General features: G+C 44.2%; 1 protein-coding gene across 4 annotated transcripts in view; it reads left to right on the forward strand.

Annotated features, from left to right (window-relative positions):
• Atp7b (ATPase copper transporting beta) overlaps positions 1 to 24,606 on the forward strand; it is a 77,379-nt gene extending 52,773 nt beyond the window's left edge. For 3 of the 4 annotated variants that reach the window (XM_035452195.1, XM_035452196.1, XM_027395233.2), the window contains 14 exons: positions 217 to 450; positions 1,099 to 1,190; positions 2,087 to 2,214; positions 2,324 to 2,478; positions 2,903 to 3,037; positions 5,581 to 5,775; positions 7,102 to 7,284; positions 8,213 to 8,366; positions 11,533 to 11,676; positions 12,707 to 12,849; positions 13,575 to 13,778; positions 13,859 to 13,976; positions 21,782 to 21,884; positions 22,519 to 24,606. In XM_035452195.1, coding sequence (XP_035308086.1) covers positions 217 to 450; positions 1,099 to 1,190; positions 2,087 to 2,214; positions 2,324 to 2,478; positions 2,903 to 3,037; positions 5,581 to 5,775; positions 7,102 to 7,284; positions 8,213 to 8,366; positions 11,533 to 11,676; positions 12,707 to 12,849; positions 13,575 to 13,778; positions 13,859 to 13,976; positions 21,782 to 21,884; positions 22,519 to 22,792 — 2,262 coding nt within the window. In that variant the 3' untranslated portion in view covers positions 22,793 to 24,606. The remainder of the gene's footprint in view (positions 1 to 216; positions 451 to 1,098; positions 1,191 to 2,086; positions 2,215 to 2,323; positions 2,479 to 2,902; positions 3,038 to 5,580; positions 5,776 to 7,101; positions 7,285 to 8,212; positions 8,367 to 11,532; positions 11,677 to 12,706; positions 12,850 to 13,574; positions 13,779 to 13,858; positions 13,977 to 21,781; positions 21,885 to 22,518) is intronic. The other variant, XM_035452194.1, reaches the window with a different exon arrangement.
• Positions 24,607 to 26,900: the final 2,294 nt, after the last annotated feature.

Below are 26,900 nucleotides of genomic sequence, written 5' to 3' on the forward strand. Positions count from 1 at the left end.
AATTTTAAAGGTTTCATATTCTTGCTTGTCTACTTTTGTGGCCAGTAGTACTCTGACAAGAAAGTATGCTTCACTGGAGGTTGAGGCAGAGTGTGTGTCATCAGTATCAAATAATCACCAAGAACAGATGTGTACAGGATCCTAGAACCCTCATCATTCTGAGGGCTCCTGGACCCTCTTCTTCCTTGTCTAACCCTTACCCTCCCTGTCTTTCAGTTCCTTGGTGGGTGGTACTTCTATGTTCAAGCCTACAAATCTTTGAGACACAAGTCAGCCAACATGGACGTGCTCATCGTACTGGCCACAACCATTGCCTATGCCTACTCCCTGGTCATCCTGGTGGTTGCAGTCGCTGAGAAGGCTGAGAAGAGCCCTGTGACATTCTTTGATACACCCCCAATGCTCTTTGTGTTCATCGCCCTTGGGCGGTGGCTGGAGCACGTGGCAAAGGTAGCTACAGCTAGCTACAGGTTAAGAAAAGAACCATTCCTTTGGGTAATCTGAGTTTCAGTCCATCGGCAGCATGTGTTGAGAACCACTAATTACACGTGTTATAGAGAATGACAGAAGAATCTGAATCCCTATGTAATTAGGGGCTGCAGTCACTAATCGCCCAGTTGGTTGTTCCCTCTGAAATCCCAGCTAATCTGGCTAATTAGTAAAACCTTTGTTCAGGTAATTGTGCAGTGGAACAAACTCTGAACTCTATGCCAGAGCTCACATGGTCTCTTAGTGCCTAATGGATTGTAGTTAGTGTAGAAATACACACCTTCACCTCAGGCTTGGGTGATGTGTAACACTCTGCACTGAGCCCAGCATTGGCATGGAGCCTATAAATGAGGGTAAGGAAATTATATTGAGGGTGAAAGACAATGGCCATTGGACAGATTGGGATACTTTTCATCTGAAATGGAACCCCAAGATCTGCTTAGGCAGCACTGGCCCTGGCCTTTCCTTGTGGTGCTGGCATGCATGGCTGCCTTAGTGGTTAGTGGTGTGACCATGTTTTTTGCACCAGCCACCTTTGATACCATGCTTGTGAGTGTCAGCCTGGATTTGGACAGTCAGCTCTCATTTTACATTCTGGTTATTTCCTAGAGCAAAACTTCAGAAGCCCTTGCAAAACTCATGTCACTCCAAGCCACAGAAGCCACAGTTGTGACCCTTGGTGAGGACAACTTAATCCTCAGGTGGGTTGTGTCCATTAGTAGATCTTGAGATCCTTTTACATCATCTGTGTAGTTCATAGCAAGTGTCCATCCTGTAGTAAATGATGTTGTTTAGGCCACCATAGTCATTACCCTGAGGCACCACCCTATGCCTGTATTGGCTGCTAGTGCTTCTCCACATTCAGACTGGTGACCTTTCTAAAGGTTTGTATTGTACCAGTCTGTCTGTACTGCTGTGTAGTAGAATCCTTCAGCAACTCCCTGGTTTCTTAGGGTAAAGTCTCTAACCCTTAACATGGCAGTGGACCTCTGGTTTCAGCTGTGTACGCCCCTCTCAGTGTGAAGCAAGTATAGCCACCCCCTGGCATCCATGAAACTTGGTTCTAGGATCCTCAGAAACCAAGTTACTTCATGCTCAAGCCCTTCCTCTGAAATGGAATAGTGTTTGCATAGAATTTCATATCCCCCCACATACTTCAAATCATGTTTAGAATAATCATGATACATTTACAATGCAATTACTATGTAAATAGGTTTTATACTGTATTGTTTAGAGAACACTAATGCAAAAATATGTGTATGTTGAGTACAGACAGGTCTGTGTTGTGTGTCGTCATCTCCCGGTTCCTCTGTGTGTGTGTGTGTGTGTGTGAGAGAGAGAGAGAGAGAGAGAGAGAGAGAGAGAGAGAGGGTTTTTTTCTGGGGATGGGACCTAGGACCTCTTACATGCTAAGCAAGTGCTGAACCACAGACTATATCCCACTCCCTTTCCTGAATGTTTTTGATGCAAGATTGGTTGTGTCTGCTAATTTAGAATTCTCACACACATAGGACTTGCTGTAAAGGTCTAATAGTCAGTCTAGGAACTGGTCTGGTTATACATCAGGAGGATGTTATCTGGGTGTCATCTATTGCAGAGAGGAGCAAGTGCCCATGGAGCTGGTGCAGCGAGGTGATATTATCAAGGTTGTCCCTGGGGGCAAGTTCCCAGTGGATGGGAAAGTCTTGGAAGGCAATACCATGGCAGATGAGTCCCTCATCACAGGTTAGGTGGCCCGTTTTATGTTCCCTTTGGTGGGTGTCATGGTAGTCATAGGCCCATGTGATGTTGAGTGGGCTGAATGACTGATTGACATTTGTCTCTTCTCCTCTAGGAGAGGCCATGCCTGTCACTAAGAAACCTGGGAGCATAGTGATTGCTGGCTCTATAAATGCTCATGGCTCTGTGCTCATTAAAGCTACCCATGTGGGCAATGACACTACTTTGGCTCAGATTGTGAAATTGGTGGAAGAGGCCCAGATGTCAAAGGTAATGATGAGACTTAAACCATGCTATGAAATCCCTCCTTTGAGAAATGACCTCAAGGGGATTTAGCTCAGTGGGTAGCCTAGTATACCAGAGGCCCTGGATCCAATCTCCAGCACTGACTAAAATGGAGTGGTGGAGCCACACAGTCCTTATACCCCTAGTTAGTCCAGAGGTGGAAGCTGGAAGGTCAGGACTTTAAGCTCATCCTTGGCCTCAGCCAGCTCTAGACTACCTGGATGACATTATACTTTGCCTCAAAGCAGATGTGAGGAATGATTTTAAAGCTTCATAGCACTACCAGTCAATTATTGAGTAGAGATTGATTCCCTAAACACAGTAATGGAGGGAGCTTGGACCCAAACCTTACTCCTGTCTGTCTTTGTAGGTTATAACATCCTGTGGTCTCAATGCTTTATTTCCATAGGCGCCCATTCAGCAGCTGGCTGACCGGTTTAGTGGATATTTTGTCCCATTTATCATCATCATTTCAACCTTAACATTGGTGGTATGGATTGTCATCGGTTTTGTCGATTTTGGTGTTGTTCAGAAATACTTCCCTGTAAGTCGGATGCCTTGGACAGGATATTTGTCGTGCTTCAAGTAACTTACTGCCATTAATCTTATTCCTTTGTGTCTTGGACTCCCTGGGCTTTATTATATTTTATTTGCTTCTTTTACTTTTTGGCAGCAAACTCTAAGTCATAGTAAGGTAATGAGCCTACTTCTGAAGGTCTTTATTGATAATGCTCACTGAAAGTCAGGAATCTAGCTCAGCGGCAGAGTACTCACCTAGCACGTGCAAGGCCCTGGGTTCCATCATTGGCACTGATGCCCACATGCACAAGTGCCATTTGTTTTCTACTCAGAGGTAGTTATCATTACATCATTTGGCTCCCAGTTGGGATGCTTCAGGGATTTACAATATGCAATTTGTTGACCATTACTGAGTTTATAAGGCACATGTAGAAAATAGACCACAATTTAAGATGGCACAATACTATGTTAGATCTTAGGGGGAAGTGTATCTTTCGATACCTATATCCGCTTCAGTATCCTGCTTTCCCAAGCAATAATGCTTCTCAGTGTATATATATGTAGTGATAGACAAAGCTTTTTGATAATTAAACATTTATTTAGCAGCAGAGTAAGGTGATGCACATTTTCTAATTTTAGGAAATACGTGAAGAACACCATCGTAGGAAATATTGTTTTATCAGACTTCAAAAACCACTGGGAAGTACAGTGTGTCCTCAAAACAATGTATGTGCTTAAGAAACAAGAACTAATTCTCAAGGACACCTAGCAGTATCTAAAGACACTGTGGTTTTTATGAAGTAGGTGCTACATGCATCTACATGGAGGCCCACAATTAAGAGGCCAGTAGTGCCAGAAATGAACAGCTAATGACCCACCAGTGCCTCCAACTGCCTAATGAGTGGAGCATCATCTCATCTTATCTCATGCCAGGGCTTGTTTTAGCTTAGAGTTATGTAGTAAAGAACTAAAGACCGAGCCTGCAGGTAAAGGTATACCAGACATGGCGCATGTTGCTTACCAAGATGCTGCTTTCTCCCTCAGTATTTGTATTTTAAGTTGAAAGAGTCTCAGTTGAGTACTTTGTGGCATCTAAGAAGCCCCTTGGTGCTCTAGAGTGACCTGTGAATGTGTTCCTAGAGTTGCCAGCGGCAGTGCCCTGGCTGTCAAGGGCTCTGCTTTTTGGGAAGTTGGGAGTATGTGGTTCTCTGTTGTTCCATGCTTTGCCCTCTTACTTTGATTCTTTTGTCTTTATTTTCAGAATCAGGGTGTGTACTAATAACTGGAGTACTGAATGTTTCTTTTAGATACTGTCATCACTGAGGCAAGAATATCATTTGTAGGGTGGGGTCATGTTAGTTTCCAGAAGTTTATCCAGTGCCACTAAAATGCCAAGTGTCATCTTAATAAGAATGACTGTAAAAAAATCACATTATCTTTATCTCTTAATAATCACATATTTATTAAGTAATATGCCCTTTTATGTGAATACAATGGTTTCTATGAAAATTTAATGACTTACAATATACCTTATTTTAGACTTGTGTCTTCTAAAATGAAAGGATAAAGGATGAAAAGAAGTTATGATTTGTAATCTCAATTCAGAAAACATACTTTTTATTGTAGTTAGTGAATGTAGTGGCTCTTAGAATAATGTTCCACAGCCATAGCCATTATGAAAATGCAGCAAGATGAATGAAGATCCCAGGTAGCAAGTAACAATTTCCCTGTGTGCCACTACATTGTAAAGTAGACCTTTATTTTGTTTTCTTTGGGCAATGAAACATGCACAGAAGAATAAAAATTGTTAACTAGAAAGTGCCCCCAGTGCTGCCCTTTGCCACTTTCTGTATTTAATACACCAGACAGAGAATTTAATAGTGTGAATAAAGCCACAGCACGTTTCCTTTTGTTGCCTTTTAAATTTCACCGTGCCACTGGTGCCTTTCTGCAATTAGTACATGTAGCTTGTGCATCATCTTCCTGACAATTGCCCAGTACTCCACTGTGCCTATAACTTAGCTGACCAATTCCCTTTTGGTTGTTCCCAGGCTTTCCTATTATATTATAGTATATTATGCATAATTATATTATCTACTATAAATATCCTTGTATCATCTAAATGTAGATTCTTTGGAGAGCTACTGAAGCTTTCATAGTAATGAAGCCAAAAGTGATGACGATGCTGTGGTTGTAATGTCTAATGTGCCATGCCAGTGCTGTCCTGTGCAGATGTCTGCGTATGTGCATATTGCCTCATTTATAAGCACAAAGCACTTTGTGAGATACTTCAATACTACTTTATTCCTGGGGAAACTGAGGCAGAGAGGAGTGGCCTAACTCCTGAGTTTGTGCTCCGTCAGGGGGTACATGACTCCCTCCTGTCCGACCTTGCCTCTTTGAGGGAAATTGTAGGAAGAAGGTGGGAAGTAGGAAGTGCGGCCAACTCTGATACTGAAGCTGCACAGAATACAGTCACCTCGTTCTCACTTCCCCCTGCCCCACTGTGACTGTCTTAGTGGGAGATTCCTCCCTGAGTGCTCCAACGGATGTTTCTCTCCTCTGCAGAACCCTAGCAAGCATATCTCGCAGACAGAGGTGATCATCCGTTTTGCCTTCCAGACGTCTATCACTGTGCTGTGCATTGCCTGCCCCTGCTCCTTGGGGCTGGCCACACCCACAGCAGTCATGGTGGGCACTGGGGTGGCTGCCCAGAATGGTGTCCTAATCAAAGGAGGCAAGCCTCTGGAGATGGCACACAAGGTGAGCACCTGTCAGGTTCTGGCTCTTCTCTGTGGGAACTTGGGTAATAGTTTTTACAGAGTCCTTATAAAAACAGTATCTCTATACGATTTCTTAAGAGGAAAGCTCAGCAGGGCGTTGGTGGCGCATGCCTTTAATCCCAGCACTCGGGAGACAGGCAGGTGGATCTCTGTGAGTTCGAGACCAGCCTGGTCTACAAGAGCTAGTTCCAGGACAGCCTCCAAAGCCACAGAGAAACCCTGTCTCAAAAAACCAAAAAAAAAAAAAAAAAAAAAAAAAAAAAAGAGGAAAGCCCAAGGATAAGTGTTGATGGCTGGGGTAGGAAGATATGACTTCCTGGGAGTAGCAGCAAAATCACCAGCAGTTAATGGTTACACAATTCGCTGCTTCATGGACAGTCACTGACCCCATCTCCAGTGGTGGCTGTGAGTCGTAAGATCTTGACTACACCAGGAGGAGGTTGGGTAACCTCAAAAGCCTGCGGCTGTTAGCAAAGTTGCTGAGTTGCGTGATTTTGGGGTTGGAGAGCTACAGTGTATCCCCAATAATGAGTGTTAGGACCACAACTCCTTAAGGACACTGTGCTGGGACCTGGCTTATGCAGGAGTTCCTAGGTAGTGCTGGTGGTCTGGGAAGCTGAGTAAGAGCTAGCCAGATAAAGTGGTAGTGGGGTGTCTCAGAGGTGAAATAGTAGGTAGGTAAAGAGGACCCTAGGGGATCAGGCATCTGTGTGGCTCACAAGATCCATGAAATTTGCTGCAGTTTCCTTTGCTATTCTGACCCTAGCATTCAGCCTGAGAGCACCTGGAGACATCTTTTTGATGTCTAATGAACAGCTAGGAGAAAATCTCAGAGACAGAGAAAGTGTTGAGGGGACCGAGTCATGAAAGCCTTGAAGGATCACATGGTAGAGTAGGCTGCTCATTTGAGCCACTAGGTTGCATGCTGGGAAAGGCGGACTGGATACACAGTAAGGGTGGACTAGGGAGGTGGGGATCTTTGGAGGGAGAAGGTCAATTAACAGTGTTGAAGGCAGAGGCCACCACTGAGCTTGGGAATCCAAACAGTGTATCTGCTGCTCTTGGATCATGGTCTGGACAGAGCTACCTACTGCCCTCTATTTAGTCAAAGGTAAGGTCCAATGAAGCTGTACAGACTGGCAGATGGCTAATGGTTTCTTGGTAGCAGCAGTTATTGCCTGCAGAGTTGTGAAGGTAACAGTAGTTCCCTGCCCAAGGCAGGTTGGGAGAAGCTCTGCCTTAAGACCTGGCTAAAACTGTGAAAGCTGCCTCGGTGTTAAGTACTGACATGAAGTTGTTCTTGCAGATAAAGACTGTTATGTTTGACAAAACTGGCACCATTACCCACGGGGTCCCCAGAGTCATGCGGTTCCTGTTGCTTGTGGACATGGTTACACTGTCTCTCAGGAAGGTTCTGGCTGTGGTGGGCACTGCAGAGGCCAGCAGCGAGCACCCCTTAGGCGTGGCAGTCACTAAATACTGCAAAGAGGTACGCAGACCTTGGCCTTGGCATTGCCTTGCCTTCCCTCTCTCTTCAGCCTTGTCCTCCCTACCTTGCCACCCACTTGCCTGCTCAGCTGCCTCAGAGGAGGTCTTCACTTGTTGCAGACAGGGCTTTGTAGTGGCTCTATTATGGTTATTTGTGGAACAAGTGGATAACCCTGGACTCAGGACAGAGTGACTGAGACGTGACCCTTCTGCCTTCTGAGAACCCAAGTCTGAGGCAGGGGAGATGGGTCCTTCAATAACTTCTTTATACAGCGAGGGTGAGGGGACACAGGCATTCAATGGGATTACCTGGGAGGAGCTAGCACAGGTGAGTTGAAAAGTCTGAATTTGGGGGGTTTAGAGAAGCACCTTCTTCTGCCCTAAGACAGTGGAGTGCATCGGGGGACTATGCTGACACTGTATAAGTGGCTTGAGCAAAATTTTATCTTCAATATATGGGGTGATGTGGGTACCTCAGGAAAATATAGACAAGGAGAATATTTGAGAAATTTCATTCTGTGCTTGTCCCTCAGAGGGGATCAGCATACTGCTGTTTGACATCTACCCTAATGGGCCAGGAGGAAGACTTCCACTTGCTGGTTGTTCTGATGACATCTGCCACTTCTCATTCCTTCCCTGGGTATCACACATGGGGAGTGATCTGTTTGGCAGCTTCCAAGTGGCTTTGTCACTCGCCATTGTTGTAGTGTAATCACTATCAGCATGGAAACATCTGTGTGGTCTGAGGTCCATTGACGTTTTCCTTGGAGGATTTGGTTCAGACTGAGAACCCACACTGAGTCTGATGAGAGAACGTTTCCTGATCTCCTAGTGCATTTCCTCACTTCTCCTTCCTTCCTCCTTCCCTCCCTCTTTCTTCTCACTGCCCTCACCCCAGTCTCTGTCCTGCTCTCCTGCTTCTTCTACAGGAACTTGGAACAGAGACCCTTGGATACTGCACAGACTTCCAGGCTGTGCCAGGCTGTGGAATTAGCTGTAAAGTTAGCAATGTGGAAAGCATCTTGGTTCACAGTGATACAACTGGTCACCTGAACGGGGTTGGCAACTCTCTCACAGGAAAAGGTATTCCTCACTTCTGTCCCTCCTGGATCTGATGGTGGTTGAACCCATCTTGGATGACAGCAGAGGCAAGCCAAACCCTTATCAGACCCACCTGTGACTTCCCCTCCTGTAGAGAGGGCATTGCTCAGGGCATTGCTGGGCACTCCATGCCTTGCCTACCCCAGCAATGCCTGCTTTTTCTCTTGCATGCTTTGATATATCTAAAACTTTTGTGTTTTGCTTTGCTTTTTGTTTTTGCAGTGGGTTTTTCTATGTTAGTTTCCAGCTTGTGCACTCGAGCGACCCTCCCACCTCAGCCTTTCAGGTAGCTGGGACTATAGGTGTGCACTACTGTCCCTGGCCGGATGCCTCCAGATTCTGATGCTTATGGAAGGCCAAAGTAGCATAGGACTTAGATTCATAGCTACCATGTGGCAGGTGGCAGTGTCTGGTTCTTCCTGTCGCTTTCCCATCTGGGTGATCTCTGCTGTGGTGTGGGGTGTTTTCAGAGCTGATGGAAAACCAGGGAAGTGGGAAATGATCTGTATGCTCACACCAAGAAAAGATACTGCTCAGCCACAGGTGCTGCTTGCATTTTACTTTTTTTTTTTTTAAAGACAAACTATCATTTCGTAGCCCAGGCTGGTCTTCTGGGATTTTCCTGCCTCACCTTGTGAGTGTGGGGGTTGCAAGCATGAAGCACTGCCTGTATCCTACCTTGCCTGTCTGCCTGTCTGTCTTCCTAACTTCCTTCTTTTGTTCCTGTGTGCATATTGTGTATGTATGTATGCACATATATGTGTGGTAGTTTGGGGGGCATGCTTATGCATGTGCTTACAGATGCCAGAGAGGATGTTAGGTATTACTCTTCACTTTTATCCTTGAAGAGGCTCTTGCTGAACCTGGAGCTTCCTGTTGTGGATGAGGCTGACAGGCCAGTGGGGCTCACTGTTGCAGGCTAGACTGGCAAGCCATTGTTCTCCCTGTCTCTGCTCCCTCCCCTACAGCTGGGTTTACAGGCTTGCTCACGTAGCTAGGCTTTAGTGTAAGTGCTGGGGATCAGAACCCAGGTTCTCAAGCTTGTGTAGCAAGCTCTCTTAACCACTGAGCCACCTCCCTAGCCTGCCTTTTTCTTTTTTCCCTGAGGACATTTTACAGCCATTACATTAAACTGAGTGCTAGAATGCCTAGCACTCTAGAGAGTGCTAGAATGCCCCACACGATAAATATTTAGGCAATGTTATTAGATGTCATGTGCCGCCTTTTAATAGTTCCAGTCCCTAAGGTGACTTTTCCATTAGAGAGTCCAGAAGCTGGGTAGTGTCTCATCAGGGCTATGTACTATTAAAAGGTGGCAGATAAAAAGTCACATGCACTTTCTGGAGCCATGGTTCTAGAGCTTATCATAGAGGCTGGGTGTGCTACATGTCTTCAGTCATGGGACGTGGGAGATGGGGGCAAGAGTACCAGGAGCATAAGACCAACCTGGACTACATTGTTATGGAAGATCTCAGCCAGCAAGGATCAAGCATGCACTTAAAGAGATCAAAGAAACTATTTGTGGCCAGAAACCCAAGGTAATGCTTTGGAAAGGCCCAGCACTACTTGTACATATGTGTGGTGTGTGTCCATACACTTTCTTTTTCTTTTTTGAGACAGGGCTTCTCTGTGTAATAGCTCTGGCTGTCCTGGAATTTGCTTTGTAGACCAGGTTGGCCTCGAACTCAGAGATCCACTTGCCTCTGCCACCCAATTGCTGGGATTTTTTTTTTTTTTTTTTTTTTTTTTTCGAGATAGGGTTTCTCTGTGGCTTTGGAGGCTGTCCTGGAACTAGCTCTTGTAGACCAGGCTGGTCTTGAACTCACAGAGGTCCGCTTACCTCTGCCTCCTGAGTGCTGGGATTAAAGGCGTGCGTCACCAATGCCCGGCTCCAATTGCTGGGATTAAAGGTTTGTACCACCAGCCACCACTTTCGGGGCTGGAAAGATGGCTCAGCGGTTAAAAGTACTGGCTGCTTCTCCAGAGGTCCTGAGTTCAATTCCCAGCAACCACATGGTGGCTCACACACACTTTGTTACCATCTTGATAAGTCAGGAAATTAATGGGTGATCTTTGAGCTCCATGCCCATCAAAAGGGATTTCTGTCGCAGGCATCTTTATAGAAACAGAAGTTGCAGGAATAAACATCTCTGCAGATAGGTGTTTTGCAGACAGTGATAAATGTATGCAGACATTTGCAAGCAGCAACAAAAAGGATTCCTTTCTTAGCACATAGGACCTATAGTGTGGCTTTTGTGCAGAGAGCTTCGAGGGTCACTTCTTTAGGTGGTCTTTGTAAATGTTGGTCTTTCAAAGATGAGGGAAGGGGCCCTTATCAAGCAGGAAGAAATCAAGAGGCTCTAGGTGAGACTTTAACTCATTCTGCTTCAGTCTATACCATCATGGTTTCTAGGCAAGCATTTCTGTTAGGTTGTTATGACATAGAGCAGTAATTTGGTTTTGTTAGATGCATATATAGATGCATATATATATATATACATATATATATATATATTCATATCCCCTCATCAATATAAGACTATCTCAAAAAATAGTATGTATATGTATTATAGAAACAAGCTTCTTACCTGATTATGTTGATTCACTTTGGGTCATCTAATCCTGCCAGAAAATAATCTAGTCAACACATTCTTTGGTTTGACCTAAAATGCCTGCCTCTGACCCCTATAAAAAAAAGAATTGGGGGCCAGAAAGATGGCTCGGCTGTTAAGAATACTTGTTTCTCTTGCAGACGACCAACCCAGGTTCTCTTCCCAGTACTCACATGGGGGCTCACAAACACCTGTATGTAACTCCAGTTCCAGGGGGGATCTGATACCCTCTTGCCTCCATGAGCATCAGGCTGATATACATACATATATTCTGGCAAAAGACTCACTCACATTAATTAATTAAATAAGTACCTCTAATGGCATGTAAGGACTTTACATGATGTTTAATATGCCAACAGCATTTCCACACATGTAGAACTGCATTGGTGTTCTTTATACTGTGTGTGTATCTATCTTTCTGGTCCTCCAAGAGGAGTGTCACAAGAGGTTATAGTTTTCAGAATAGTCAAATGTCCCTGGGTTTTAGTTCATTGTGAAGCTGGACTGTCCAGGAGTAACCAGTTTCTTTTGAATAGGTACAGGCCCCCAGACCTTCTCTGTGCTGATTGGAAACCGGGAATGGATGAGGCGCAATGGTTTAACCATCTCCAGTGAGATCAGTGATACCATGACAGATCATGAAATGAAAGGACAGACAGCCATCCTGGTGGCCATTGATGGTAATCTCTGCCTGAGATTAGAACACATAGAACACAGAAACAGGCACCCACAGCTAAACACTGAGCCATACTCCTGGAATCCAGTTGTGGAGAAGGAGGAGGGATGAGCAAAGTAGCCAAGACGGTGCTGGAGAAACCCGCAGAAACAGTTGACCAGACCTAGTGAGAGCATGGAGACCCTAGTCCTAAAGCTGGGGAACCAGCATTGGACTGAACCAAGCCCTCTGAATGTGGGTGCCAGCTAGGATGTCAGGGCGGTCTCTGGGACCTCTAACAGTGGAGCTAGTGTTTATCCCTAGAGCACAAATGGACTTTGGGAGCCCATTCCCTATGGAGGTATATTATTGTAGCCCAGATATGGGAAGGAGGGCCTGGCCCCTTCCCCAAATGATGTGCCGGACTTTGATGGTCCCCCATGGAGGGCCTCACTACCCATGGGGAGTGGGTGGGGAGTGGGTTGGGGGGATGGTGGGGAGCATGGGAGGATGGGAGGTTGAGGGAATGGGGGGATTGATATGTAAATAAGAGTGCTTCTAAAATAAAAATATTTAAAATTAAAAAAACAGATCACCCTTCCTTGCTTTGTAAGAGGCCTACTCTGCTCCTTCCCCTCCCGCTCCCTCTCCCTCCCATCTATTCTCTCCCATTCCTTTCCTTCTTGCCCTTCTTCTCTTCTCTTCTTTTTCTTGTGTCTTCTTATTTTGAAAAAAAAAAAAACAACAACAAAAAAACTGAGTTTCCCTTTCTGTTAGTTTGATGTGTTTTTCCAGGTTGTCTTGCTGTCTTTTCACTTGGTCTCTTCTCTTGAGGCCATTACTTCTTTTATTTTTGAGATTATAATATAATTACATCATCTTTCCTTCCCTCATGACCATGGATGTCTTAGCACTCATGATGGGCACAGTTTCTCATGACCATAGGTGTCTTAGCATTCAAGGATGGGCGTGGTTCTTCATGGCTCTAGATGTCTTAGCACTCATGTACGGGGATGCCTGGTGTGCTGTTGCTGATTGCAGATGTTTCATTTCAGGTGTGCTCTGTGGGATGATCGCCATCGCAGATGCTGTTAAACCAGAGGCTGCCCTGGCTATATACACATTGAAAAGCATGGGTGTGGATGTGGCTCTGATCACAGGAGACAACCGAAAGACAGCCAGAGCCATTGCCACTCAGGTATGACAATGGCCAGATATTCTCTGTCCTTGAAAATTACAAACAAGCCCACTGATGCAATATATATATATATATATATATGTATATATATATACATATATATATATATAGCTGGGTGGTGGTGGTACACGCCTTTAATTCTAGCACTTGGGAGGCAGAGGCCAGATTCATGGAGTTTGAGGCCAGCCTGATCTACAGATCGAGTTTCAGGACAGGCTTCCAAAGCTACACAGAGAAACCCTGTCTCGAAAAACTGGAAAAAAAGGGATCTAAGCATCCGGTGTAAAAGCACACTTTTAATTCCAGCACTCTGAGGCAGAGGCAGGTGAACCTCTGTGAGTTTGAGTTTAGCTTGGTCTATAGAGCAAATTTCAGGCAGCCACAGCTACATTGAGACCTTGTCTCAAAACCAAGCCAAAATAAACAAACAACAACAATATTTGAGCATCGTATTGCTTTTTTGGTTCAACTTCCTGATGGACTAAGGTGAATCACTTCATCCTGACCTATTTAGTTCTGAGCTTGGGCATGAGGACAGAATCGATGAATGGCTGCCTATCCCAGTAAACCATGGCTCTGGTGTGAATGCCTGAACATTTTACTTCCACCCCTGCCTAAACCAGGCAGACATACGAAAAGCCGTGAAAACTTAATTGCTGCCTTGGGTCTCTGCTTCTGTTAACTCTCACATACATTAAGGCATTGATTTCCTTCCTTCCTTTCAGGTCGGCATCAACAAAGTCTTTGCTGAGGTACTGCCTTCTCACAAGGTAGCCAAGGTCCAGGAACTCCAGAACGAAGGAAAGAAAGTAGCCATGGTGGGCGATGGAGTGAACGACTCCCCAGCCTTGGCCCAGGCTGATGTGGGAATTGCTATTGGGACTGGCACAGATGTTGCCATTGAAGCAGCAGACGTAGTTCTTATCAGAGTGAGCTCGGCTGTGCCCAGGTCACAGGAGGGGCTGGGGTTGGCAGGAGTCCCTTATTCAAGTATGCTCCTCTCCTGTAGAATGACTTACTGGATGTGGTGGCCAGCATTCATCTCTCCAAGAGGACTGTCAGGAGGATCCGCGTCAATCTGGTGCTGGCATTGATTTATAACATGGTTGGAATACCTATTGCCGCAGGTAGGTAGGGGCAGCTGTCACCTGTTGTGTTACCTTTGGTCTCTCTCCATCGCTTACAATGACCAGCCAGATACAGTGTGGGAAGCCCTGAGAGGGCATACTTGCAGCCTCATTCCCTCTGGCCCTCTATAGGAAATCAAGAGGCTTGGCCATTCATTTAAGGTGACCCTGTTCCCTGAAGCTTTATTAAGACATGTGGTCTGAGGAATAAGCTTCTCGGAGTGTTCTGAGGTACCTGCTGTGCCAGACACAGTGACTGTTGTCTCAGAACCTATCTTAAAAATGAATCCTGCCCAGACTCTAGTCTAATTCCCACAAATGACCTGGAAAGAAAAGGTATTTCTGCTTTGGAACTGCCTTTCCTCTCCTCCCACCAATAATAATAAATAATAATAATAATAATAATAATAATAATAATGACAATGATAATAGTAATGGAACCAGGCAAGGGAACATTCCAGACACTTCTGTGAGGCTTCGTAGGCTGAAAAGGTCCGAAAGTTATCTGTATGTTCACTTATATGTATATTTGTGTGTGTATTATGCGTGTGTGTGTGTGTGTGTGTGTGTGTGTGTGTGTGTGTGTGTGTGTGTGTGTGTGTATGTGTGTGTATGTGTGAATGCATGCGTGTATGAATGCCTGTATGTGTACACATGCATGTGTACACATGGGTATTGAGGTCAGAGGACTCCTTGCCAGGATCAGCTCTCTCATTCCATTATGTGGTCCGTAGAACAAACTCAGGTCATTAGGCTTGGCAGTAAGTTCCTTCACCCACTAAACCATCTTTGTTAGCCCCTGTCCTTAAGTTCCTTTTTTTCCCCCCAACTTTTTTTTATTTGAATTAGAAACAGTATTGTTTTACATGACAATCCCATTTCTCTTCTGCCACCCGTCCTCCCCTACCCCCCCCAACTAAAACCCTATCTATCACATATCTTTTCTGCTCCCCCTAGATGGTGAGGCCTTCCATAGGGTGTCATCAGAGTCTTTTGTTTCCTTTGGGGTAGGGCCTAGGCCCACCCCCCGTGTGTCTTGGCTCAGGGAGTTTTCCTCTATATGGACTGGGCTCCCAAAGTCCACACCTATGCTAGGGATAAATATGGGCTTCTACAGGAGGTTCCATAGATTTCTGAGGTTTCCTCACAGAAACCCATGTTCCTGGGTCTGGATCAGTCCCATGCTGGTATTCCAGCTATCAGACTGGGGAGCAAGAGTTCCCGGATGTTCAGGTCAGCTGTTTCTGTGTGTTTCACCAGCGTGGTCTGGACCTCTGCACTCTTCACTGGTCCTTCTCTGCATCTGGGTTCCACTTCAGATCGGTGATTAGTTATGGGTATCTGCTTCTGCTTCCACCAGCTGCTGGATGAAGGCATATAAGTCAGTCATCAATCTCATAATCAGGGGAGGGCATTTAAGGTAGCCTCTCCTCCGTTGCTGAGAGAGTTAGCTAGTGTCATCTTTGTAGATCTCCAAACATTTCCTTAGTGCCTGATTTCTCTGTAAACCAAAAATGTCTCCCTCTATTATGATATCTCCATTCTTGTTATCATGTATTCTTCCCCTGACTCATATTTTCTGCTCCCTCATGTCCTCAGCATCCCTCTTCCTCTCCCCTTCTCATTCTCCTAGCTCCCTCCCCCCTCTTCCCGTGCTCCCAATTTGCTCAGCAGATCTTGAACCTCTCCCCTTCTCCAGGGGACCATGTATGTCTCTCTTAGGGACCTCCATGTTTTTTAGCTTCTTTGGCAGTGTGGATTGTAGGCTGTTAATCCTTTACTCTATGTCTAAAATCCGCATATGAGTGAGTACATACCGTGTTTGTCTTTTTGCGATTGGGCTACCTTGCTCAGAATGGTTTCTTCTAGATCCATCCATTTTCCTGCAAATTTCAAGATTCCATTGTTTTTCCGCTCAGTAGTACTCCATTGTGTAAATGTACCACATTTTCTTTATCCATTCTTTGGTTGAGGGGCATCTAGGCTGCATCCAGTTTCTAGCTATTACAAATAGTGCTGCTATGAACATCGTTAACATATGTCCTTGTTGTATGAATGTGCTTCTTTTGGGTATATGCCTAAGAGTGGAATTGCTGGATCTTGTGGTAGACTGATTCCCATTTTTTTGAGGAGTCGCCATACTGATTTCCAAAGTGGCTGTACAAGTTGGCACTCCCACCAGCAGTGGAGAAGGTTCCCCTTTCTCCACATCCTCTCCAACATGAACTGTCATTGGTGTTTTTGATTTTGGCCATTTTGACAGGAGTAAGATGGTATCTCAAAGTTGTTTTGATTTGCATTTCCCTGATGGCTAAGAATGTTGAGCACTTTATGTGTTTTCAGCCATTTTATTTTCCTCTATTGAGAATTGTCTATTTAATTCTGTATCCCACTTTTTAATTGGATTGTTTGGTGTTTTAGAGACTAGTTTCTTGAGTTCTTTGTATATTTTGGAAATCAGCCCTCTGTCAGATGTGGGGTTGGTGAATATCTTTTCCTAGTCTGTGGGCTGCCGTTTTGTCTTGCTGACTGTCTCCTTTGCCTTACAGAAGCTTCTCAGTTTCAGGAGGTCCCATTTATCAATTGTTGACCTCAGTGTCTGTGCTACTGGTGTAATGTTCAGGAAGCGGTCTCCTGTACTGATTAATTCAAGGGTATTTCCCACTTTGTCTTCTAATAGGTTCAGTGTAGCTGGATTTATGTTGAGATCTTTGATCCATTTTGACTTAAGTTTTGTGCAAGGCGATAGGCTTGGGTCTAACTGCAGTCTTCTACATGTCTGCAACCAGTTATGCCAGCACCATTTGTTGAAGATGTTCTCTTTGTTCCATCGTATAAATTTGGATTGTTTGTCAAAAATCAGGTGTTCATAGGTGTGTGGGGTAATATCAGGGTTTTCACTTCTATTCCATTGGTCTACCAGTCTATTTTTGTGCCAATACCAAGCTGTTTTCAGGATTATAGCTCTGTAATAGAGCTTGAAGTCAGGGATGGTGATGCCTCCAGAAGTTCTTTTATTTTATAGGGATGTTTTGGCTATCCTGGGTCTTTTGTTTCTCCATTTAAGTTGAGAATTGTTCTTTCAAGGTCTGTGAAGAATTGTGTTGGGATTTTGATGGGGATTGCATTGAATCTGTAGATTGCTTTTGGCAAGATTGCCATTTTTACTATGTTGATCCTACCTATCCAAGAGCATGGGAGATCTTTCCATTTTCTGGTATCTTCTTTAATATCTTTCTTTAGAGACTCAAAATTCTTATGGTACAGGTCTTTCACATTTTTGGTTAGTGTTGCCCCAAGGTATTTTATGTTGTTTGTGGCAATTGTAAAGGGTGATGTTTCTCGATTTCTTTCTCCACCAATGTGTCATCGGTGTATAGTAGAGCTACGGATTTTTTTGCATTAATCTTGTATCCTGCCATTTTGCTGAAGGTGTTTATCAGCTGTAGGAGTTCCCTGGTAGAGTTTTTCGGGTCACTAATGTAGACTGCAATCTGCAAATAGTGAGAGTTTGACTTCTTCCTTTCCGATTTGTATTCCCTTGATCTCCTTTTGTTGTCTTATTTCTCTAGCTAGGACTTCAAGGACAATATTGAAGAGGTATGGAGAGAGTGGACAGTCTTGTCTTGTCCCCGATTTTAGAGGAATTGGATCGAGTTTCCATTTAATTTGATGTTGGCTGTTGGCTTGCTGTATATTGCTTTTATTATGTTGAGGTATGTTCCTCTTATCCCTGATTTCTCCAAGACCTTTATCATGAAGGGGTGTTGGATTTTGTCAAAGGCTATTTTGGCATCTAGTGAGATGATCATGTGGTTTTTTTCTCAGTCTGTTTATATGGTGGATTATATTGATGGATTTTCATATGTTGAACCATCCTTGCATCCCTGGGATGAAGCCTACTTGATCATGGTGGATGATTTCTCTGATATGATCTTGTATTCAATTTGTTAGGATTTTATTGAGAATTTTTGCATCAATGTTCATGAGGGATATTGGTCTGTAGTTCTCTTTCTTAGTTGTTTCTTTGTGTGGCTTGGGTATCAAGGTTATTGTAGCCTTGTAAAAAGAGTTTGGCAATGTCCCTTCTGCTTCTATTTTGTGGAACAATTTGAGGAGTATTGGTATTAGCACTTCTTTGAATTTCTGGTAGAATTCTGCAGTGAATCCATCTGGCCCCGGGCTTTTTTGGTTGGGAGACTTTTGATGACCGTTTCTATTTCCTTAGAGTTTATAGGTCTGTTTTAGTTGCTTATCTGTTCTTTATTCAATTTTGGTAAGTGATAACTGTCCAGAAAATTGTCCATTTCCTTTAAATTTTCCAATTTTGTGGAGTACAGGTTTTCAAAGTATGACCTGAAGATTCTCTGAATTTCTTCAGTGTTCGTTGTTATGTCCCCCTTTTCATTTCTGATTTTGTTAATTTGCATGATCTCTCTCTGTCTTTTGGTTAATTTGGATAACGGTTTGTCTATTTTGTTGAATAGACAAAGAACCAACTCTTTTTTATATTGATTCTTTGAATTGTTTTCTTTGTTTCAACTTTATTGATTTCTGCCCTCAGTTTGATTATTTCCTGGTGTCTGCTCCTCCGGGGTGAATTTGCTTCCATTTTTTCTAGAGCTTTCAGCTGTGATGTCAGATCTCTGGTGTGGCTATTCTCTACTTTCTTCATGTGAGCACTTAGAGCTATGAACTTTCCTCTTAGTACTGCTTTCAAAGTGTCCCAATAGTTTGGTTATGTTGTGTCAACATTTTCATTGAATTCTAGGAAGTCTTTAATTTCTCTATTTATTTCTTCCTTGACCCAGGAATGTTGCAAATGTGTGTTGTTTAATTTCCATGAGTTGGTAGTTTTTTTGCATGTTGATTTGTTTTTGATTTCTATCTTTAAAGCATGGTGGTCTGATAAGACACAGGGGATTATTCCAATTTTTTTGTACCTGTTGAGGTTTGCTATGTTGCTGAGAATGTGGTCGATTTTTGAGACGGTTCCATGTGATGCTGAAAAGAAAGTATATTCTTTTGTGTTTGGATAGAAAGTTCTATAAATGTCTGTTAATCCCATTTGGGTCATAATTTCTGTTAGTTCCTTTGTCTCTTTGTTAGGTTTCTGTCTGGTGGTCCTGTCCAGTGGTGAGAGTGGGGTGTTGAAGTCTCCCACTATAACTGTGTGAGACCTTATTTGTGATTTGAGTTTTAATAATGCTTCTTTTACGAATGTTGGTGCCTTTGTATTTGGGGCATAGATGTTTAGAATTGAGACTTCTTCCTGATGGATTTTTTCCTGTGATGAATATGAAATGACCTTCTTCATCTCTTTTGATTGATTTTAGTTTGAAGTCTATCTTGTTAGATACAAGGATAGCTACCCCAGCTCGTTTCTTGGGTCCATTTGATTAGAGTATCTTATCCCAACTCTTTACTCTGAGGTAATGTCTGTCTTTGAATTCGAGGTGTGTTTCTTGTATGCAACAGAAGGATGGATTCTGTCTTCGTATCTTGTTAACCTGTGTCTTTTTATAGGCGAGTTAAGACCATTAATATTGAGTGAAATTAAGTTCCATTCAGTGTTTATTCTTGTTTGTTTTTGGTACTGGTATTGTATGCGGATTTATCCTGCCTTTTATTTTGTGTTTTTGTAGAGTGGGATTATCTAGTGCCTATGTTTATGCGAGTGTAGTTAATTTCCTTAGGTTGGAGTTTTCCTTCCAGTACTTTCTGTAGGGCTGGGTTAGTGGTTACATGTTGTTTAAATCTGGTTTTGTCGTGTAATATCTTGTTTTCTCCATTTATAGAGATTGAAAGCTTTGCTGGGTATAGTAGTCTGGGCTGGCATCCATGTTCTCTCAGAGTTGGTAGAATATCTATCCAGGTCCTTCTAGGTTTCAGAGTTTCCATGGAGGAGTCTGGTGTAATTCTGATAGGTTTGCCTTTATATGTTACTTGGCCTTTTTCCCTTGCTGCTCTTAATATTTTTTCTTTATTCTGTACATTTGGTGTTTTAATTATTATGTGACGAGGGGACTTTCTTTTGTGGTCCACTCTATTTGGCGTTCTGTAGGCTTCTTGTACTTTCATTGGCATGTCTTTCTTTAGGTTGGGAAAGTTTTCTTCTATGATTTTGTTGAATATGTTTTCTGCACCTTTGAGTTGGGTTTCTTCACCTTCTTCTATACTTATTATCCTTAGGTTTGGTCTTTTCACGGTGTCCCAAATTTCCTGAATATTTTGTGTTGTGGATTTGTTAGACTTCAGATTTTCTTTGCTTGACGAGTTTATTTCCTCTAGTTTGTCTTCAGCATCTGAGATTCTGTCTTCCATCTCTTGTATTCTATTGGTTATGCTTGCATCTGTGGATCCTGATTGTTTACTAAGCTTTTCCATTTCCAGCATTCCCTCAGTTTGTGTTTTCTTTATTGTCCCTAATTCAGTTTTCAGGTCCTGAACTGTTTCCTTCAGCTATTTAATTGTATTTTCTTGGCTTTTTTGGCTTTCCTTGATTTCTTGCATCTTTTGGTTTGTCTTTTCTTCCATTTCTCTGAAGGATTTTCTGATTTCCTCATTTAGGTTCTCTATCATCTCCATGAAGTTGTTTTTAAGGTTGTTCTCTTCTGCTTCTTCTGTGTTGGGATGTTCATGTCTTGCTGGTGTAGAGTCCCTAGACTCTGGTGGTGTCATATTGATTTTCCTGTTGTTGGATGTGTTCTTATATTGTCATCTTCCCATCTCTTGTTCCAGTGGGTACAGTTGTTGTCACTTCCTTTCCTGGAGTGTATGGGTCTGGTGTTCTCTTCAGGTGTGTGCAATTGACTTTGATACTCTGATGGGTTTCAAGTTGGGTGCAGGCAGGTCTGAGGCACTCGCTCTCCAGGTGGGTGAGGGCAGCACTGGTGCAGAGATGTCAGCAGACTCTGGATTGCTTGGTCCTCATGGGTTGAGTCGTCCTGTCGAAGATCCCTGGGTAGGGTTTGCAAGGGTAGGCAGATGGAAGTTGGGCCCAAGGCAAAGGCTGAAGCAGCTCCCCTCTGCACTCTCTGCACTCTGTGGGGGCCAGAATATCCCAGCGAACTCAGAAGTGTCAGGATCCCAGGGCCCTCAGGGACCGATTCAGTCTGCCTGCAGATCCCGGGGCGGGATTTGCCAGGGCAGGCAGGCAGAAGTTGGGCCCAAGTTAGGGGCCGAATCAGCTCACCTCTGGACTCTGCACTCTGTGGGGGCCGGAATAGCCCAGCAAACTCAGCAGTGTCAGGATCCCAGGGCCCTCAGGGACCGATTCAGTCTTCTGTTCTAAAGTTCTTAAGCACAGCTTTCCTGCCTCAGTTTCTCTTTTGTGTCTAAGTGGCTAGTGGTGACTTCCATAATAGAAATTATCCAGTCTGCCTTAGCCTCTCAGGCCTAGAAGCCAGACAAGTGTCTTTTTGTCTCCAGCGCTGACTCAGGAACTTCATTCCCTTCTTAGACTCCTGTGAGGGAGTCTAAGGACCTGGCTTCCAGACCTCCCTAGAGACCAGATTGTTATCTTTATAGACAAGGACTATGACCATCCACAGTGTTTAGTCCCTGTGGTTCCCAACCCCTGAGCTGGGTGGTGCTGCCAATATATAGTTCTAATCAGGATACAAGAGAGACTCATCTTCCCTTTACAACATCGTCTGCAAACTTTGGAAGACTGTCTGACCTTGGAAGCTGGTGGTCATCGTATCTCTTAAGTTCTTGAGGAAGGCTCTCAGTGTTCTCTGGCTGTTAGGTGACACTTGACTTTTATTATTTATTTATTTATTTATTTACTTATTTTTGTGCAGGTGTCTTCATGCCCATTGGCATCGTGCTGCAGCCATGGATGGGCTCAGCGGCCATGGCAGCTTCCTCTGTGTCTGTGGTGCTCTCCTCTCTTCAGCTCAAGTGGTGAGTCCTGGGCCTGGAGCACCTACTGGGGTCCCTGCAGGCTCCACTGTATATGTTCACAGCAATTGGGGGCACGCCAGCATGCTTCCTGGTGCTTGTTCCCCATTATTTATCTGGGGGCAACACAAAGGATCTGAGTGGGTTTCTGTAATGACTTTTCAGCACCCTAGACAAGAAACTGCCCATTTACCAGTTGCCATAGGCTTGGCCTTTCTCATATGCTCAGGAGCTATTTATATGAACACATGTAAGCACATGATCCCTGTGTATTAGCATTTTTTTTTTTCTCCTTAACAAAGGTGCTCAGGGACTAGGGATACCACTCACTAGTGGAGCACCTGTCTAGCATATGGGAGACCCTGGGTTCAGTCCCTAGCACTGCCAAAAAAGTAAAACACTGACTTACTTATTCATTCACTCATTCATTCATTTAACAAGAGTGAATGACAGCCTACTATGTGAGGATATTTACAAAGAAAGTTTCTGGACCAGAAACATGGGAATTCAGGGTTTGTTCCCTTCAAAACTCTTGAAATTTTGCTAAGTATTACTGTAAAATGTAGATTCTACCTGAGAAAAAGAGGCTTATGTCCTGAGTGATTGATTCAAGTACCCTGGGATTCTTGCCTTCCAGCTATCGAAAGCCTGACCTGGAGAGATATGAGGCACAGGCCCATGGCCGCATGAAGCCCCTGAGTGCATCCCAGGTTAGTGTGCACGTTGGTATGGATGATCGTCGGTGGGATTCTCCTAGGGCCACGTCGTGGGACCAGGTCAGCTTTGTGAGCCAAGTGTCTCTGTCCTCCCTGACATCAGACAGACTGTCTCGGCATGGTGGCACAGCAGATGACAATGGGGACAAATGGTCTCTGCTTCTGAGTGACAGGGATGAAGAGCAGTGCATCTGAGAGCTCCAGTGGCAGCCTTAGGCAGGCCAAGGTGCTCTTTCTAGGTGAGCCTGCATCCACTCAATATGGTTAAGCCAGCAGATGCAGCTCCAACAAGAGGATTGTGGAGAGTGAAACTTATCACGAGCCCTGAACGTCCTGCTAGCCTTCCTGCAGTACGTGGGAACTTACCTGGTATGTCTGCAGAGACTGGGTAGGACTGCTCTCTCAGAAGCCTGCTAAGATGGGTAAGGTGCACTGTTCTCCCTGTTTTCCACGTGAGCAAGCTCAAACCCTGTTTGGATTATAGTACTGGAGAGGAAGCCAGCGCTCTTCATAGAGCTCTGCCTACTATATTTTCATGACTGTGTGAAACGAGGAACCATCAAAAGCCTAGCCAAGCCAAGCCCCCTGGAGACATACCATCCAGTGCTTTTCCACACAGAGAGCTCCATCCAGATCTTCCCCATACCAAGAGCTCCTAGAAAGCTTGGAGTTACGTGGCACACATGGACGATGTGAGCCTATAGGTACCTCAGATGTGCCTGTTGTTTTCTGCCTTGTGTAGCTGGCATCCTTGATGTGCTTGCCCTCTATCTTCTGAGGACAGATTTCCTGTAGTGGGCCATACTCTCTGGTTCTTGCATTTGCTGCCCAAAGGTGGCTCCCTGATTTGCACCCCAACCCAAAAGCTTCCTGGTGTCCCTCTTTACAGAGACAGAGAGTTCTGTTTCTGCTTGGAGCCACTTTTGCAGATTTGCACCTGCTGCTCCCAAACAGCTGGAGGGAAGCCAGAGTACATTTTCCTGTGGGTTCCTTGCCACCCAGCATACCCTATATGGCCCTGCCTCGACCTGTGGTGCTTAAAGCAGTGCCCCTTGGGGTATGCATGTATAAGGGAACCTTCCTGCCACCTAGTGGGGTCCAGTGGAGTTTGTCACAAATGCCTAGGGTGTGTGCCATCAGAAGATAGTGAAGTTCTCTTGAGAGCTGTCTGCTGCTGAGGGGATATCTAATAGAGGGATATCCACAGCTTCCCAGTAAAAAGTGTGTTTGTCATCAGTGACTATTGGTGAGCAGGTGGCATCAGAGGGCAGGAATGGTTCCAGCTTAACTGATGGCTGAACTACCTGGAACAGACTGGCAGAATCAGATTACTCTCACTTGTGACACACAAAAAAATATTTCCTTTATTGAATGTCACTTATTGCCAGGGGCAGTTAGTACTTTTTGTAGATTAACAACCACCCCCCTCCTTCGCAAATAACAAAGTAGTAGAGTTTAAAAACTAAGAAACAGATTCAAAGGGGCTTAGTGTCTTCCCAAGAACTTACAGCCAGTGTGCAGTTAGTTGGGCCTGAAGGCTTTTCTGCTGCCATCTTAACTATCAATTTGCTTGGTCAGAGTAAACTAGACAAAGGTCCTCATCTCTGGAGGAGCAGATGTGCCAGGAGGTATATTAGTTGTATCAACTTAGAATGCAGTGGGGTTACTAACCTTCACTCTGGATGGTTAGTGTCCGTTTTGCACATTCGTAGTTTCTGCTGTGTTTATCTTCTAAAATCCCAAGTACAGGGATTTTTTGTGTTCTTTGTTTCCAGCCCCTCCACCCCCTTCTCCAGGATCCTCTTCCCACTGTGTCCACCCATTCTGTCTATAGCTTCATTTTGGAATTTTTCTTACTTTGGAATAAGGTAATCATTTTCTAAAGACTCTAATTGTATTGATTTTTTTAAAACCTAAGAACAGAGGCATCATGCTCACATGTAGACATGAAAGTATTTATGTAATTGTACAAATAAATGAATAAATAAATAACTTTTTAGATGTTCGAAGAGTCAGGAATCTTTTATGGCTGGAAAACAGTTCCCTTTACAGAAACTTTCCGTGAAGCCTGAGGATAAAGCTGCATCTTTTCATCCACGAGTTGCCTGTGGCTTGCTCTGTCTGCATGGCCGGTTCATGCTGTCTGACTAGTGAGGACTTCTTCAGAGGGACAGAGAATAATAGGATTCTAGCAGTGGAGACATGAGGTAGTGGGAACCCTACTGCCTTGTCTTGGTCAGAACCCCTCTGCTGAAGGCTGCCTGGCATGCAGGACTGCTGAGGGGCCTTTGTTGAAGTCACTGCCCTAATCCGTTGACTGATGGGCTTTGACTCCCTGCAACACATGCAGTAATCAGCAAGGATATACTTTGGGATCCTTATCTTGAAAGAGTGGGATAGAAAACAGTGGAAAAACCAAGACCAGGGCCTAATGGTATATAATTTGTCATCCAAACCAGGACACCATGAAGAGTGGAAAGTGTTACCAGAGATAGGCCAATGACATAATCCTTCACCAAAGGTCCAGGTCTTCCTCTCAGTATCTGTATCTCAGTGCCAACATTCATGTGTTGTGACTCAGCATGATGACACGGTTAGATGGCCAGTCCTTGGGCATTCCTGCATGCTGTGGTCTCTAGCGCACTCTACAGGACGTCATAGTCCACGCCAGGAGCTTCTGTGTACCAAGCAAGGTGAAGAATGCTGTTGCTCACTGCAGGGAGGATTTAGCAAGCTTCCCTGAAAGGCTTCCTTCCTTAGGCCTCAGGCTGAATTTCAGCATCTTCCCATTTCTGATATTCTTGATAAGGTGAAGAGTTATGATGGGATTACCTTTGTATTAATGGTGGAATGTAAAAAATAAATGAAAAAATCAATTAATTAATTAATGGTAATTTCAATTTTAATGGCATTTTGAAATTGGCATGTCATAAAATAGATCTCTAAACTATTGTGCTAATTGAATATGGAACTGGGACTAATAAAGGTGACTTTCACTTTAAGGAAATTTAGGGTAGACTAAATCCAACCATTTTATTTAAGTAGAAAAACATTACCTAATTAAAAGATATGGGGAGATTGGGGCCTTTAAATACCCATGTCAGGGGGCTGGCATGGTAGATCACCTTCCTGGTACCCACAGGGCCCTAGGTTTAATCTCCAGCACAAATGAAATAAAGCAAAAAGGGATTTCCAAAGTCAAATTCCCCAGTGTACTGAAAGTTCCTGAGTTATGAAAGGTTTATTTGCATACAACACAATTCTGTCTTTCTTTGGAGCACACACACAAAGTTGAGTGGCCTGCTGGTTCTTTTTCCCTCCCAGGGTGTATATGCAAACTGGTTTGGGACTGGTGGAGTAGGAACTGGGTTTGGGCCGGGCGGGGGCACCATTGTTCGGGGTCATTCTATGGCGAGATGTCTGCTGTTTGCTCTTGTCCTTTGTGTGAAGACAATGACAACAACTGAAATTACAGGATAGAATGTGAGAAGGATAAGTAACACTGAGAAATCCCAGCATTGCCTTTCTTCCATTCAAATAGATGAATAAACAAATGTAAAGGAGTCCATCCAAGGATTAAAATGAAAATAAGATTGATGGAAATTTAACATTTTTCCCCTAAAGTAGAAATGGCTATTATATCTTTTCAGCATAATAAAATGGGCCAAGAGGGTGTAACTTGGATGGAGCTCTTGCCTAACATGTACAAGACCCCTGGTTTGAGCCCAGTGCCAGCAAAACCCAACTAATTCCTACATTGAAAATTTGAAATGTAGAAACAGAAAGTTGGTGGAGAAAGCTGTCCCATAATCCACCCTGGTGTCAGGAGGAAAGCTCAGGAGCAGGATTTTGTAGAGAAATATCCTTTGTAGGTGGATTCTTCAGGATACAGTAGTGGCAGAGCCTCCGTGGCTCCTGTGGTCCAACCTTGACCAGCTGTAGTCACTGAGCATAGAAAAGATGCAGTGGCTACAGGAATGACTAGCTGTGACGTGTTGCAGGTCCCATCTCTCATTTTGTGCTTCTGGTCCTCACAATGCTGGTAAAAGCTTTGTGCATACATTCTATTTTCACTGACAGGGAGCCAAGTGTCAGCATTCTTGAACTAGCCGCCTGGGAGATAGCTGTCTTCACCAACCCCATCACTCTGGCCTCACAGTTTACAATCCAGTGTGCTCCAGTGGAAAGTGCTGTCCTCCAAGGGCAGTGCTGGGCCCTCCTATTCAGTAGCAGTGCCTGTCCCTGGCAAGACAGTGCAATTGAGGGTCACTGGATGTCTCTGACCAAACAACACCCCAGTCCA

The sequence above is a fragment of the Cricetulus griseus genome (assembly GCF_003668045.3).
Source record: "Cricetulus griseus strain 17A/GY chromosome 1 unlocalized genomic scaffold, alternate assembly CriGri-PICRH-1.0 chr1_1, whole genome shotgun sequence".
NCBI classification, from domain to species: domain Eukaryota; kingdom Metazoa; phylum Chordata; class Mammalia; order Rodentia; family Cricetidae; genus Cricetulus; species Cricetulus griseus.